The sequence below is a fragment of the Pygocentrus nattereri genome, chromosome 4, assembly GCF_015220715.1.
Source record: "Pygocentrus nattereri isolate fPygNat1 chromosome 4, fPygNat1.pri, whole genome shotgun sequence".
Classification (NCBI taxonomy): domain Eukaryota; kingdom Metazoa; phylum Chordata; class Actinopteri; order Characiformes; family Serrasalmidae; genus Pygocentrus; species Pygocentrus nattereri.
Window position 1 is genome coordinate 25,710,143 of NC_051214.1, and position 17,383 is coordinate 25,727,525.

General features: G+C 41.1%; 1 protein-coding gene across 6 annotated transcripts in view; it reads right to left on the reverse strand.

The window, feature by feature from the left end:
* Positions 1–17,383, reverse strand: part of lnx1 (ligand of numb-protein X 1) — an 84,075-nt gene that overhangs the window by 3,244 nt on the left and 63,448 nt on the right. For all 6 annotated transcript variants that reach the window (XM_037538219.1, XM_017688015.2, XM_017688023.2 and 3 more), the window contains 4 exons: positions 12,226–12,360; positions 8,832–9,009; positions 4,595–4,853; positions 335–493 (listed from right to left, as the gene is read on the reverse strand). In XM_037538219.1, coding sequence (XP_037394116.1) covers positions 335–493; positions 4,595–4,853; positions 8,832–9,009; positions 12,226–12,360 — 731 coding nt within the window. The remainder of the gene's footprint in view (positions 1–334; positions 494–4,594; positions 4,854–8,831; positions 9,010–12,225; positions 12,361–17,383) is intronic.

A 17,383-nucleotide genomic window follows, 5' to 3' on the forward strand; every position in this document is an offset into this window, starting at 1 on the left:
CTTCTATTTACCAGATTATTTAGAAGTTTACCCACCTCATTCAATTGGATAGGAATTGTATTCCAATTTGCCTCAATCTGACTAGTCTATTCCGATTGAGGAGTATACATGGATATATTCTATTCCAATTGAGCAATTATTTGGATTATTAATGGATTATCAGGCTGCATGTGAACGTGGCTAATGAGTGCTAGGTTTAGGTTTTGGGTTAAGCTGCATCTATTTAAATCCTCAGTTGAATGCCAGTTAAAGACAAGGTGAGCATCTAAAAAACCTTTACAATGCACCCTCATAATATTACCAGTTTTAATGCCGGAGCACAATTGCCACGTACCGTATTCTGCCATCATTGTAGGCAGGTGTGCCCTCTACAATGGAGCGAATGAAGAAGGACTGGTTGCAGTTGAGCTCTTCCTGTCCTCCTACGATGCTGAAACCCAGGCTGCCTGATGTGCTCCTCCGCAACACAATGTCCTTACAGGAGTACAGGTGCCTGCAGGGAACAAATAACCTTATCCCACACACTCTAAAGAGTTTCATTTCAGACATGCTGCAGCTCAGGTCACAACAATCCAGATAAATGGATCCCTGGTGGCAAATACCTTAAGATGACAAGCTGACAAAAATTATTTATGCTAAAGGAAACATTGAGGCAGCTTATTAAGCTGATGCCCGATGCCTGACCTTTATTTCAGAAAAGGCCAAGAACTTCAGGTTCGGTAGTTCTGATTTGTAGTAAATGTGAATTGCGGTGTATGAGTATGATTGCTTCTAAACAGTCCACTTCTTTAGAAACACCTAGCTTGTACTTCTACCTGCATTATAGGTCCACTGTTTATATCAGGGCTCCTCAGACTTGACCTGAGAGGATGTTTGATGTGGCATACTTTCATACTATCCCAGGGGTCTGCAACACATGGCTCTGGAGCAGTATGCAGCTCTTTTACTGTCCTGTTGTGGCTACACAACAGAATTGGATTATTAGGTAAAAGTAAAATAATCCTCCTTTGCAGTAAAATAAAGCTCTGCTGATTATTCAACACAGTTTGGACAATAAATGGTCTTAAACACTGGAGTTAATGCAGAACTGCTAAGCTTTTCACCAGCTTCTTGCTTAAATTTTCACTTTCCACCTTAAATGGTGCAACAGTTTCCTACATAGTTAGCCACATTCTGGTGTCTCAGGCACCATTTAATGTGGAAGAAGAAGAAGCTGGTAAATGAGAAGCTGACTTAAGCTTCATAAAAAGTCAAACGCTGAGAGACATTTTACAAGAAGTTGTTCTACTTTTGTGGAAAGGTTTTCCTGCCAGAGATGTGAGAAAAGTAACTGTAGCTGAGCTAAGGCTTAAAGCAGAGCAAAGTATGTTGGTGTTTTTGTTTATATTACATTTTTTAGCCTATACCAGGACATTAGCACATAGTCATGCACATTTTCTCTTTTTCTGAATGAAACCATGGAATTTCAACAGTTTAGCAATCATACCATGGATGGTACGTGGGATATTTTAGGTTGGTGTAAAAGTCACAGCAGATCTTTCTCCTTGCCTGTTAAGCCCACCTCAAAAGTGCTAAGCATTTGTGCAACAGCAGCAGTTGCAAGACCTGTCGCAAAGCAGACCCGATCAGACCATGCTGGATGCTCATCTCTGTCAGGAATCTTTGGCAATTCCACAATAAACACTGTTAGTGTATTACAGATGTGTAAAATGCCAGTTTCTGGTATGACATTTTATATCGATCAGCTCAATTACTCAGCAACAAAGCAAAGCTTGGTAAATCTGTATAATTAATCCATTTGCACAGGGTAAGCAACAAGCCGCTCCACAGCTCTTTGACTACCCTGTTGCGGCTCCACAGCAGACTTAGATCTTTAGGTAAAATAAAATAATCTGGTACATTTAATCTGCAATGAGAAACTGTCAAACACTATAAAGTCGCAAGGCTGAAGTCAGTTTCTCGTTTACCAGCTTCTTGTTCGAATTTTCCTGTTCCACCTTAAACTGTGTTACAGTTACATTCTGGAGCCTCCAAGCATCCTTGAAAGGTTGAACAGGAAAATTCAAATGAGAAGCTGGCGATTGAGACAATGACTTCAGCCTTGTAAAAGGTTGAACGATGAGAGACATTAAGAATCTACTTTACTTTTTAGGAAAAGTTTCCGGACGGAGATGCAAGTAAAGTGGCTAAAAGCAGTATATTTTGTAGCGTATACTAGTAGATAAGCACATACAGAAACCGTGAAGCCAAGATATTAAAATGGACATAAAATGTTGTGGCTCTCAAGACGGTTTGATTTTTGTTGAAAGGACACAATGGCTCTTCTTATATTTGGGTTGCTGACCCCTGTGGTAGTCCAAACAAGCTGGGTTGGGCTGGGTTTGAGTTTTAAATTTAGCAATACAAGTCGGGCCTGCTTGGATCAGGTCCAGGATTCATTTTCATTTTAGAAGTCCGCTACCCAAACAATACCCATCCCACAGTGGCTCTGGGGTCAGAAACTGAACATTGAGGAAAGGGCTTGAAGAAAGATAACATAAATTGTGCATGACATCAAGGTAGGTGTTTCTAATAAAGTGGCTGGGATATACTTTGGGCCTCTGTTGAAAGAGCTTTGATCTTACTACGGTCAGAAACCCTACTGAACATCACAACCACAAAAAATTTGAAAATAGAGACAAGGTGATTCCTAAAAGTGCAGGAAGTGGTCTGCAAGCTTGGTGGCTGCTGTATAATGCAGAGACTCCGACTGGCAGGTATATTTGAGGAACTGGCTCTTGATCCTCATTATGAATAATTCCATTTTAAAGGGAAAAAGGCATCAGGAGCAGAGGTGGAAGTCGGGGCAGGGAGTTCATTTGAAGCTGTCACGCTCTCAGCCCTCTAAACCTCTTACAGATGGAGGAGGAAGCGATAGATACCTCGCTCTCACTTTCTCTCACAGTTTTTAAATTACTATGCAGCCAGTATTGTTTGGGAAGTTGCTGAACTTCAGGACTTTTATCAGCGCAAATTATTATTCATAACCCCCTCCTGTAGATCCTGATGGAGGGAGAGGAGGAAACGAATGGAGACGCAGAAAGAGCCGTGCAAGAGTCAACAGAATTAAAACTGAGGAGGAGCCTGATAGAGGCTGATCAGTGTATCACTCTGACTCCATCTGGATGTGTTTTCTAGGTGATATGCTTGATTTGGACCCATTTTTGTATGATAATTGGTTATAAAGAAAACCCAGCAGCAGATCATGGGGAAGTAAAAGTAGAGCTGGTAACACTTGTCAGACTCCTGGACTCGGACTCTACATTTGATGGTGTGAGGGTTTGTAATCAAAACTTGATGCTGTGGTTCGGGTCCAGTCAGGCTCAGACAGAGTTCTGGGGCTGTATTCAGACTCAGACCAACATTTCAAGCCCTAATGAAAGGTCTAAATCAGAGTTAAGCCCAATCCCATTTCTTACTTTAACCACCTACGACTTGTTTTCAAGTGTCACTTTGCCTCTTGGAACTGAGTTATAAGGGGTAGTTATTGAAAATCTTCGCTACAGTGTGGGACCGTCAAATAAAGAAGAGCATTACTTCATTAACAGGCTAGTAGCGGTACTCTGTAGGCAACCCTGCCAGTCTGCAGTGATAGCAGAGGAGGGTGAAGTTCAGCAACTTTGCTGCTAGTTTTTAAGAATCATATGCCTTCAGAGAGGGGGGATGTGACAATTATTTGTCTGAAGTGCGAAATTCCCCAGCTTTTTGCTCAAATTTTCCTTTTCCACCATAAATGATGCAACAGTTCTGACACCTGACGCACCATTTTAGTTGGAATTGGAAATTTAGCTAACTAGCTAAGACAATAGCGTACTACTAGCCACTTTTTGTGCTTATTATGAAGAAAAGGGCCATAATGCACTTAAATGGCATTAAACTAGGATAATATAATGACTATCGCAGTTTTTAATGTAAAAAATACTCACATTTGTGGATTTCTTTGGTTGCGCACCCATTTTGCCAGTTGTTTCTCGTAACACTCTGATTGGAGTGTGCCTTTGAAAAACCTCTGTTTAGTGAGCCATGTTGTCCTAACACTTCACCCTACCCCTCTGTTTCTGGGACACCCTACCCCTAGATGTGAACACGCAAAACGGAGGGGTAAGGACTAAGTGGTAAGGGCAAGGGGTAAAATTGGATTGGGCCTTGGCGGTTGGAACAGAAGTTTGAGGAGTGTCTGTGGGGTACAGGCTCTAATTTCTCACTGGGTGTATTTTAAATGGCTATTTTCTTCATCTAGCAATGTATGCAAGTCGACCACTCAAATATGAATGGTTCTCATCAAGGGTCAATGAAATTCGAGAGCACAAATTGTAGGCTGTTGTACCCTTCCTGGTTCTCTTGCTATTGACATCAGCAGGTTCAGGGATCACAGCTCTTTTCATGGTAGTATGCGTGAATGCCAATTAATCACTCTCAACAAAAGCCAGCTTGGAAAATGTGAAATAGCCTTTCATAGCTAGACGTGAATTGAAGGACATTTATTTGACTACAACACTGACTGGAAGGGAGTCATCGTTTGTGAGCGTGCATGCTGTTCTCCTTTCTCTCTCACCTGGGCAGCTGAAGCCAGGAAACCCAGATTGGTGAGTAGTCATCGCTGGGCAGGGGCATTTTGATGTCGCTGGGCGAGCAGGGTGAGAGTGAGCAGGGCGAGTGCAGCGGTGGCATGCAGTCTAGAGAGCTAACATCCGGTGGCCTCATCTCCAGCACACGCAGCACCACTGGAGACGAGGTGTTCTTCAGATTAGCCACAGCCTCGCCCCGAGTCACACCAGTCAGGTCCACACCATTCACATTTAACAGGATATCACCTAGAAACCATGATACAAGAGTGTTAGCATATTATGTTAAGTGCTAAGTTACTGGAGGGATTGAAAAGTATGTTGACCCTTAGAGGTTGTATAGAAATTCTGCATTTGTAAGCAGAAGAGAAGGAATTGTTTTCATAGTGTGAATTGAATTAAAAGATATTGCATATGGTATTTTTTAATCCCTTTAATTTTGTAATTGTTTGGATATCAAAATAAACTGTACATCCAAGCTCAGACACCCCCCCCCCCCCCATGACAGAGAGATGAAGGGAGATGATGGCTTTTCAAACAGAGAGATGCAGGTGACAGATTAGAAATATGGCTGCTTGAGGTGATAAAATAGACTGTCACTCCAAATTACTGTACCAGGTTCACTACACACACACACACACTTGTTTTTACTCTGACAGAGTGTGGGATTGTATACAGTACTGAGCAAAAGTAGTAGGCAGTCATGGAAATTGTTGGTGGCACTTTAATCTGAGTGGTCCTTTTAGAAGAAACGTACACTCAATGGCCTCTCAGTAATGTGTCAGTAACATATGAGGGTGAGGGTTGGGTTCTGGGTTGAGGTTAAGGTTAGTGTTAGGATTAGGGCCAGGGTTAGGGTTAAGATTAGATTTCGGGTTGAGGTTAAGGTAAGAGTTAGAATTTAAGGCCAGGTTTAGGGTTAAGATTAAGTTTTGGGTTGAGGTTAAGGCAAGAGTTAGGATTAACACCAGGGTTAGAATTAGGTTGAGGTTAAGGTTAAGTTTAGGTTTTGGGTTGAGGTTAAGGTTAGGGTTAAATGTCATTGAATAATGGAAGTAACATATTAACAGCGCGTCTACTTAATTAAAGTAATGTATCAACAGTACATCTTCAAGATATTTACTAGAGTGTATTCAGACGCTTCACTACTGCTGCTCCGCTGATATGTTGTTGATGTCATACTGATAACCTATTAAGAGCTTATTAATCATCTACAAATCACCGCTCCAAATAAAGCGTTAACAAATTGTTTAAAGCCATGTATCTCATCCGTGTTTTTTCCTGTTAAAACTGTACATGAGATCAAATTCAAATGAACATATATAGAGTACAATGTAACCAGTTTCTTTTGCTTTTAAAGACATTACTAAAAAGACAGTCTGAATAACACAGCTTTGGTTCCTGACTCCTCTCTGTGCTCCTGTCATCGTGTGGATTTGTAAATTCCTTTAGCAGCATCTGATTTGATTAAATACTAGACTGATCTGCTGAAGCAGGTATTGGATGGTAACTGTACTGGACGTCCTTGAGGAGAGCGGGAAATTTTTAACTGGCTATGAAATGGCTACTGCCCAGATAAATAGGTTAATACAGCACTTTCATAGACACTGATGACTGTGGTACAGTACTGTAGGTGCTCCACATGTACTATGCACAGTCGTATGCAAAAGTTTGGGCACACCTGGTCAAATGACATTTTGTTTCATTTCATTTATTGTGTTGGATGGAAATAAGTTAGCCCGCCCTGTCCAGAGAACACACTTTTGCACATTTTAAAGAAAAAATGCAGTTTATTTGCTGAAGTTAACATTTTTTGGGGAAAAAGAAACATACAAAGTAACCTGTGCAAATGCTGTGGGACTTTTTTTTGTCAGATTTTTTTAAGCTAAATAAAAAATAACAATGATGGTATGATAACATATTTAGGTGCTTAGAGGACATGTTCAACTCAAGAAAATCATTTAAAACAAGTTATTTTTAAATTTGAAATGCAATCATGATTTCCTGTTGTTCCTTATACACATTCCCATCACACATGGCTCCACACAGAGAGCACATGATAGAATTAGCCTCAATATGTTGCTATTCATGCAAGTAATTGAGAGAGAGTGAGAAAATGAGGGAGAGGGCAATTTACTTAATATGTCAGGTGTGAGAGTGGGAGTAGGGGAGTGTGTGTGTGTGTGTGTGTGTGTGTGTGTGTGGGGTGGGGGTGGGGGTGGGTGTGTGTGTGTTCTGGCACACTGCTCTCAGGCATACATTTGCAGAACTGATGAGTCTAATGCATATGTATCAGCAGGTGTGTCTTTGTTAGCAAGTCTATGAGTGTGTGGGCGCCTGTGTTAAAACTGTGTGTGTGAGGGAAGATCAGAGGGTCACCTTGGAGACAGGTGTAGAGCTTTGTTAGAGCCCCGGAGAGGAGTTCAAGTAATTGTTAGGAGTTTCACAGCGATTCAAGTCGATACAGCAAGTATATGTAAGTATGATACAGCATAAACAACACAACCTTCTTATGATTGTCACATGCTGTTTTGGGTAAACAACCTATTTTATTTCTTAGTCAACATATAGTATGTATCGCAAAGCACAACCAGGCCTTAAAGTCATTGCGTCAGAAACACATTTTTCATACTGTGATGTGTTTCTAAGTGAAATGCTGTATTAGTGATTGTCTCTCATAGAGATGGTGGGAAGGTGAAATATACTATTAATTAATGTTATTTTTTCACCACCTGCTGGTGCACCGTGGCCATCATACAAAATCTGAAGACACTTAGGAGGCAGGCAAATGTAATTACATTTTGATCAAAATTTGATGTTATGCTATATCGTGATCTATATAATGATTTGAAGCTATAGTGTGGCAGAAAATCTATTTACACTTAACCCTAAATGCAGCTACTCCACCACAACATTTGGTGAAACCTTTTTCTGTATAAAAATAGACAAAAGTACAAAAGCATATCACAAAAGCAGCATTAGCGGCCATCCTGAAGCCTGGAATTTGTCTATACTTTTGCCAATTTTTATAGATAAACACTAATCTCCACAGCACTTTCGCCCAAGTTTTATGTATTATGTATTATGCCTCTCATACAGACTCAGAAACCACAATAGCACATAATGAAATCCATTTGAGATCACTTAAAGCTACACTATGTAAGATTTGGGGAATTGTCGACCTCTCTGGTGGAAATGTGTAATTGCATGCAACATATGAAAGGACATTTTGCAATGTAAGTTTCACTTTGGACCCCCACGAGAGATCTAATCTTATGATTGTGAGCGCACTAAAAGAAAACTTAAGTCACAACGTGGTGGACCTGTCTTCTGAGGATAGAAGTGAATCATCTATCGTTGTCAGCAAATATCCATCATGCTGAATCTGCTTTTTAAATTATATTAATATGTCATATTAATACATAAAACTATATGACATGGTTAAAAAAAGCCCTGTAAAATCTGACCTGATGCCTCTGACTTTTAAATTATGATTTCAGGCTCTACAGGGTCCTTCCTTACCTGACTCAATAATGCTTCTTCTACAGTTACTGCTAATATTAAAAAATCCACAACGCAGCTTCAAAGACCAACTCCTCTCCAGGGTTAATGAACACGGGGCTGATTGTGAAGCTAGCTACCCACAGTTTTTTATTAGAAACAAACGCAACTGGAACCTAAGCAGCATTAACAAGTTAGCTAATGTTACCTAATGAAAACATCTTTCTTCTCCTCTCAGCAGTAACATGCTCTATGCTTCTGAGCACTAGTGGGGTCAGGTACTAATGTTGGGTGATTATTTCTGGATCGCAGACATCAATGCAACCCCTTTATCACTTTAAAGCCTGAGAATCCTTCAGGATACACATATGATGCTGACTGAGAATCCCATAAGTGTTTTAACCAAAACATTACATGACAGACATATTGCAAGAAGGTATTCATGCTATTGGCTAAATGTGCATACATAAACACTCACTTGGCTGCAAGTATTTGCTGTCCAAAACACAAAACAAGTATCTCCCCCTTTTTCGTGATTTTTAGTGTTCTGCATAAACTGTCCTTTACGTTGTGTGATGACTGGACCAATAGAAATGCTCCAAAACTGCTTTGAACAAAACATTTTTACATGAACTTAGATTGAAACCAGAGCTCGGATTTGTCCTCTCCTGTAAAGTTGTTGGAGATACTTGTTTTTCTTTGGACGGTGACATTAATAACACACACCTTTGCGGATGGATCCCTCCTGGGACACCACCCCACTGGGGTCAATGTTGGTGACGTAGACAGGTAGATCCCAGCCGCGGCTGTTCATGCCCCCAGCTACAGTCATGCCCAGAGACTCGTTAGGCTCCTTTGAGAGAGTGACCGTCTTCTCATAACACGCTGGCTTATGACACGAGTCCTAGTAAAAAGACAATAAGGAGTCAGGATGCTGTGTGTGTGAGTGTGTCTGCAAGACATCTGCATGTCAGTGCATCGGGATGAAACACTGCCCATCAAATGTTTGGGAACATCCAGCATTTCAAAGCATTTCAATGCAAATATATTACCATATGCAAACAATTAACATATTAACAGTTAACATATTAAAGACTAACCAGGTTTGTTAATTAGGAGGGAAATGATATCACACATAAATATTTAAGACATACACAGCAAAAATGATATCTTAGCGAAATCATGAAGTGAAATAATCTTAATACTAATTGATATATTTTGTTTCTCAATATATAACAATGTTATAAGATTATTTGATTTCAAGACCCTTTTTTAAGTAATTTTATATAGTAAAAATATTGCCTTATTCTACTGCCAGATAGTTTTGACTGTTCTAAGCATTATTTCTTGAAATAAGCAGAATTACAAAGATTACAGCAGTTTCATGATGAGAAATATTACATATATTCACTAGATTGAATTGCCAAAATTTTATTTTTTGTAGTAAATAAGTAAAAGTCTGGTTTTATTAGTAAAACTGTTGCAAGTATAGAAGAAAATTAGCTGGGTTTAGAGAGAACTCTATGCTGTTTAGTTTAGTTTTATTGTTATATTTTACATTGTAAGAGAACAAAGACAAATAGCTCAAGAAATCTATTAGTCAGGTACTTTTTATCTGTTCATTGCTGCTCTAACATGGCTATTTTTTCTTTGATTTTGTTTTTAAATTCCTGTCAGTTCACCAGAAACTACCATGTTTTATAGTTACCACTGGACAAAAACAGAAATATCTGATCAGTCATGTGACATTTTTTATTTGGAGTTACATAATTTGTTCAGCAAATGGGTTTCTTTATAGCAGTTCTTTTTTTTTTTAGCAAGCATTCAAACTTTAATGCGAAACTTGCAGATTTTATGCAGTGTTTGTGGTTTCCATTATCCTTTTTTATTCAGGTTGTCAAAAATGCATAAAATTATGTGGAGGGAAATCTGGCTACTTGCTTCTATAAGTATGTATATTGACCAGTTGCACAGTCCTAACCTGTCAGATTCACTCTTTTCAGATACTGCTGCCAAGAGGGCACACAAAGAACCAGACAATGTATGTGTGTGTTTCTGTGTGTGTTTTAGCTTGTAATAGATGAACTAGCCATTTCTGCTGGGGCAAGCGATATTGCTGACCGCTGCCAAAATGTGGCCTTGGAGCTCAGCCAAAAGAAACAAATGGAGCGGCTAAGCACTAACTTAATAAAAAAAGTGTTATTAAAGTTAAATAAAAAAGTCACTTGTGTTTATTCTAAGGCTGCGGCTAAAGTGAATCAGATGGTTCCAGACTGTGTCAGGCTTATCACTATTAAAAGCCTGGATGAGGCCTGCCCCGAGACACGGAAAGAGGGGAAAACTTCCCACCTCAGAGTGTCGGAGAGAATTAGAGAGCGTTACAGAGAGGTGAGAAAGAGATCGTGAATAAAAGAACCGAGGAGAGATGGAGAGAAACAGCACATGAAAAGCTGTGAATTTGAGCATTTTTAGAACAAGGGAAGCCGTCCCCTCGGATAATGACTGGCGGAACATCCCATTTAGAAGAGGTGCTGAAAATCCATTCTGCCGTGGCTGGGTTTTCTCTTGGAGACTGTGTGTGTAAGTGTGAAGACAAGAGAATTGTAAGACTCGACGGCGATGTATAGTTCTTTGATGTTGGACTCCTTTTCACAGTAGAGGGAATTCTGCATGTGTGTGTTTAAGAGTCTGGGGTGTGAGAAGCCACAGAGATGAGCCAGAGTGTGTGTGTGTGTGTGTTTCTATATAGGACAGCAGGAGTGTATGTGTGCATTTGTGCTTGTGTGTGTTGGTGAGTAGTCCACATGAGAGGCAAAAGGCTTTTCATTATACATTCATAATGTCTTTATCAACCTATAATTCATTCAACGTAATCATGTCTAGGAGCCATCATTGCTAATGTTAGATATAAGGGCTGCACTCTTAAAAATGATGGTTCTCCAAGGGTTCCTTGGAAAAGAAAATGGTTCTATATAGAACCATGAACACTCAAAGAACCCATTAAACAATTTAAAGGTTCTTTGCATCATTAAAGGATTCTCGGATTGATTGAGAATGTGATGCAGATGGTTCTATATATATCCTTTTTGAGAGCTCTACAGGGAGATTCTCTTGAAACAGGCCCCGAATGTTGTAACTCCTGTGAGGATGAAGCAATCTGTATGTGTATGTGTAATCAATTGAATTACATGCGATGCTGGAAGTGATCTCTGTTTTCTGCCAGACACATGAAGGGGTATGGGGGTATGCACCCAAAAGTTTCAAACGGAGGTTAAACGTTGCAACTCCTGTCTGGTGCCTACCCCATAGCTCTGACGCAGGGGCATCCTGGCATGTTCGAAGCTCCACATACTGAGGAGCAAATTGTACATTGTTTTGTTCAGATTGGTTCGTCCTACCAAGAGCTTTACAGAATATTCAGGGCCTCTTTTGAGTGAATCTCCCTGTATATAGCACCAAAAAGGGTTCTTCTATTGTTACGATGAAAAGCCTGTAGCAACTGAAGATCCCTTTTTGGTGCTTTTCAAAAGGGCTCTTTATAGAACCATATAGAACACAATTCTCCATCAGTCTGAAAAAAACATTTATTCATGCAGAGCTCTTTAAGTGTTCATGGTATGATGTAAAACCATTCTTTACTAAAGAACCCTTGAAGAACCATCCTTTTATAGTGTGTGCTATTGCTAACCAGGTTCTCAACGGTCATGTACATAAAGGAAAGCACCACATGACAATGTATACAAACCTTTTGGGTGTTGTAGTTTGTTTTTGTATATAGTATTACCTAAATGTTTATTCAAATTTATGTGGTTTAATAATGATTTATGAATTATACATTTTCACAAGATTCCCCATGGACAAAGGAAATAAGCCTTGGGGGTTTATTATGTTTTTATGCCTAAAAATGTATGTATATGTGTGTATGTGCTGTGTTTTTTCCATATCTATTAGGGCTGTATTGATGTAATCAGCCCATGATTTGATTTCATTTATGATAGTTTCATGATTGAGTATTCTCACCAATCTATCTATTTGCCAAAATTCTTGCAGACCACTGATGAAGATAAGTAACGAATTGTGTGTGTGTGTGTGTGTGTGTGTGTGTATGTGTGTGTCTTACGAGTAGTGTGTGCTCTATGTCCACAGGTGAGTAGGGTGGGGGTCCTTCCATGTTCCACGGAGCCTCCTGCAGGATGTCTGGAGGGGGCACGTGTGTCTGCCGAGACACAATGAAGTGGACCCTCTCCACGCTCGCCTACACAACACACACGTTATTAGAGACGTCAGCACACTCTCCTACACCGAAACTACACAGAACATTCAGCAAAACCACACAGCCGCAAGCTTTCTCCTGCATTTCTACCATGTATAAACAATATCAATATTCAGAGTCAGCAGCTGCTTTTAAAAGCTCTAGAAAGAGAAGTGGGACACACTGGGAAAGATTAATGGCCTCATAACTGACAGTGAAGAAAAGAGAAAGTGGGCTGGCTCAGCATGTAGCTGAATGATGATATTAGGTTCTAGAACGAGTTTGCTCTAAACCAATGAAATATGAGCTAATGTTAGCCTAATGCTTGCAAACACTGGGTTAATGTTAGCTTCACGCCAGAATTAATGCTAGCCTAAGAAAGGAAACACTGAAACCCCTTCTGGAAAACAGCAAAGACCAGCATGCATTCCGTTCTGGTCTAAGTTGGTTTATGCTGTTCAAGAGCTCGTCTGGTGCTGGTTTAAACGGTCCCCCAGCATGATCATGCTGGTTGACCAGCACACCAGCATCCAAACCCAACTATAATTAAACTATAAATAATAATAATAACAACAACAACAGTGTTCTTCATTTTTGGTTTAGGTTAATGTAAAGAGAGTTTACATGATTCCACACTATTTTAGAGCATTTCTATTGGTCCGTTCATTCTACTGGTCCATTTATCATGATCATCAAATTACACAATGTAAAGAGCATCTGCTAAAGCTCAAATTACACAGAAAACAAAAAATTGCAAAAATCAAGACTTTTTGGAAGAAGGAATATGCTAGTTTTGCTGGTGACCAGCCATGCTGGTCTACGCTGTTTTTTTCTAGCAGGAAATACTGAGTTAATGGTAGGACAAAGGAGGGAAACATTGCGCTAATGATAGCCTTACAGAGGGAAATATTGGGTTAATGTTAACCTAACACAGGAAACCAAGCTGTGTACAAAACCAGATGCTAGCATAGAAACTGGTCACCTTTATTAGAAGGCCATTCATTAGTAAGGTACATATAGTATAGTAGTAAGCAGTTTGGGGTGCAGCCTTAGCCATACGCAGGGAAATGTTTCCTAACACTGGGAAACAGTGAATTAGCTTTGGCTCACTGTAGCGTGAATGTGTTGGAAAGCTCCCAGGAGAGGATGCAGAGGACAGCACCCCCAGCAGCTTTATTCCTTCAAATATGTAAACTACAAAACAGCCTTTTAGTCCAGAGAGAGTGAGTGTGTCTGTGTGTGTGTGTGTGTGTGTGTGTGTGTGTGTGTGTGTGTGTGTGTGTGAGATTGTCTCATTACCCTCAGAGTGAGGAAAAGAAGCACAGTTAACAGATGCTGCAGTAACTGGCTGTGCCCCTCAGCTCAAACTCTGCTTCTTTCTTCCCGTGTGTGTGTCTATGTGTATGCATACACATGTGTAAGGACAGAATAAAAGGAATATATTAGGAGGAAATATGGGAATTTAGTTACTCTAAATTAATGTATATAAGTAAATATTACTCATTAATGATCTGTGGGATGGAAATAGAGCATGTAATTAGCACACTGTGTACAGACTAACTGTTAAATGTGTATTAGTGATGGAAAGTTTGATTTATTTTACCAAACCTGTTCTTTCAAACCATTCATTTAGTGCTGGACAACATATTGTCTACATTAGTATACAAATTTTTTAATTTCAGTGATTTCAAAATCCATATTTTGAGCTTTCAAAACCCATGAAAACTATCCATCCATCCATCCATCCATCCATCCATCCATCCTCCACCGCTTATCCGAATCCGGGTCGCAGGGGCAGCAGCCTAAGCAAAGAGGCCCAGGCCTCCCTCTCCTCCACCACCTCCTCCAGCTCTTCCGGAGGGATGCCGAGGCGTTCCCAAGACAGTCGAGAGATATAATCCCTCCAACGTGTCCTGGGTCTTCCCCGGGGTCTCCTCCCTGTTGGACATGTCTGGAACACCTCCCTAGGGAGGCGTCCAGAGGCCATCCTTACCAGATGCCCGAACCACCTCAACTGGCCTCTCTCAACGTAGAGGAGCAGCGACTCTATTCCGAGCCTCTCCCAAATCGCCGAGCTTCTCACCCTATCTCTAAGGGAGAGCCCGGCGACCCTGTGGAGAAAGCTCATTCCAGCAGCTTGTTTCCGCGATCTCGTTCTTTCGGTCACTACCCAAAGCTTGTGACCATAGGTGAGAGCTCTCCCACCACCCATAGGAGAGGTGCTTATGGGGGTCCGTTGCATTGTGGATTGGGTGGCGGCCGAAGGCGGGGGCTTTGGCGTTCCAATCCTCGGCTACTGAAACTGGTTCATGAAAACTAATTAGATAATAAATACTTTATACTTTCTGTCTAGTTAACATCTATAGTGCTGAGTAAGATTTCCATTGGAATAATGGGAGGTCATATCATTGGGATATGTGATGAGTTCCTAGTTGATCTATACCATGCTAGTCTGTCAAAGGCATCTCCAGCTCAAAAACTCAGAGTTAGGTAGTCAGAGTTAGGAATTCTCTTCCAAACAAAAAACATGCTTTCCTTCAAGACTGGTTGGTGCAGGGACAATCAGACAGAGGGTGGGAACTGGTAATGACTAATATCGGGGAGATCACTGGGCAGAACTCCAAAACTTTCAAAACACACCCAAACATGCATCCCTCTGCAGCTACACAGAGAGCGTGCTGACTCTTAAATGAATGGGCCTCGCTCGTTATCGCCTTAATTGGACTAATTTAATCAGTTTCCTGCCAGTGGTTAATCTCTGACAGAAACTGTCTGCTGCAAGCGGCCATCTTGGCTCCACAGAGATTAATCTGGGCCAGACAGGAAGTAAAATCAGACCTGAGATCAGACCCCCCACAGTGACACACACACATACACACAAACCCAAAACATTACCCGAAATATAATGACCCCAGACCCACCACTCTCTCTAACACACACATTACACCACACCCTCAGGAACTGCAATCATATTAGCATTATCTGGCACACTGAACCGCATCTAACCCCGAGCTTATTGTGCTAATGGACAACAATCAGGAAAATAAACAAAGCCCAACATACTTTAGAGGAAAAACGGCAATTTCAGAAAAACACTGCCTAAAATTGAAAGGAAACAATTCAGAAAAACAAAGATAAGATCTTTTGAATGTTTTCAGCCACTAAACAAATAGTAAACAGAATGCTAGTCCTTATGGATAGCCACCAATTTGCTAGACACAATTCAGAGTTTTTACTCCTACTATATATATATATATATATATATATATATATATATATATATATATATATATATATATATATATATATATATATATACACACTGCTCAAAAAAATAAAGGGAAACAACACAATATAACTCCAAGTAAATCAAACTTCTGTGAAATAAAACTGTCCACTTAGGAAGCAACACTGATTGACAATCAATTTCACAGCTGTTGTGCAGATGGAACAGACAACAGCTGGAAATTATTGGCAATTAGCAAGACACACTCAATCAAGGAGTGGTTCTGCAGGTGGGGACCACAGACCACTTCTCAGACCTTTCTGCTTTCTGGCTGATGTTCTGGTCGTTTTTGAACGTTGGTGGTGCTTTCACACTCGTGGTAGCATGAGACGGACTCTACAACCCACACAAGTGGCTCAGGTAGTGCAGTTCATCCAGGATGGCACATCAATGCGAGCTGTGGCAAGAAGGTTTGCTGTGTCTGTCAGCGTAGTGTCCAGAGGCTGGAGGCGCTACCAGGAGCCAGGCCAGTACACCAGATGTGGAGGAGGCCGTAGGAGGGCAACAACCCAGCAGCAGGACCGCTACCTTCGCCTTTGTGCAAGGAGGAACAGGAGGAGCACTGCCTGAGCTCTGCAAACGGTTAGAAACCGGCTCTATGAGGATGGTTTGAGGGCCCGATGTCCACAGATGGGGGTTGTGCTCACAGCCCAACACCGTGCAGGATGCTTGGCATTTGCCAGAGAACATCAGGATTGGCAAATTCACCACTGGCGCCCTGTGCTCTTCACAGATGAAAGCAGGTTCACATTGAGCACATGTGACAGACGTGACAGAGTCTGGAGACGCCGTGGAGAGTGATCTGCTGCCTGCAACATCCTTCAGCATGACCGGTTTGGCAGTGGGTCAGTAATGGTGTGGGGTGGCATTTCTTTGCAGGGCCGCACAGCTCTCCATGTGCTAGCTAGAGGTACTGAGGTACTGAGATGAGATCCTCTGACCCCTTGTGAGACCATATGCTGGTGCGGTTGGCCCTGTCTTCCTCCTAATGCAGGACAATGCTAGACCTCATGTGGCTGGAGTGTTTCAGCAGTTCCTGCAAGATGAAGGTATTGGAGCTATGGACTGGCCCGCCCGTTCCCCAGACCTGAATCCGATTGAGCACATCTGGGACATCATGTCTCGCTCCATCCACCAACACCACGTTGCACCACAAACTGTCCAGGAGTTGGCGGATGCTTTAGTCCAGGTCTGAGAGGAGATCCCTCAGGAGACATTTACATTTACATTTATGGCATTTAGCAGACGCTCTTATCCAGAGCGACTTACAAAAGTGCTTGTCATTACTTCAGAATATCTCATGTTAATAAAGGTCGACATAATTTTAAAGAGCTTTGCTCTAAATTGCTACCTGAAGTTATCTATGCATTGAGACCTAAATACAACAAGTAGAAAAATACCTACAACTCAACACAGAGTCTACACAACACTAAACCTGCTGAAAAAAAAGTTTGTAATACAGTGAACAATAAAAGAGGTGAAGATCTTTAATAGACAGTGTTAGTGATTAGATAAGTGTAGTGTAAAGAGATGGGTCTTCAGACGTCGTTTAAAGACAGCAAGTGATTCTGCTGTTCGGACACTTAGGGGAAGTTCATTCCACCACCTTGGTGCCAGGACAGAGAACAGTCTGGAGACCACCTGCCCCCTCATCAGGAGCATGCTGAGGTGTTGTAGAGAGGTCATACAGGCACGTGGAGGCCACACACAATACTGAGCCTCATTTTGACTTGTTTTAAG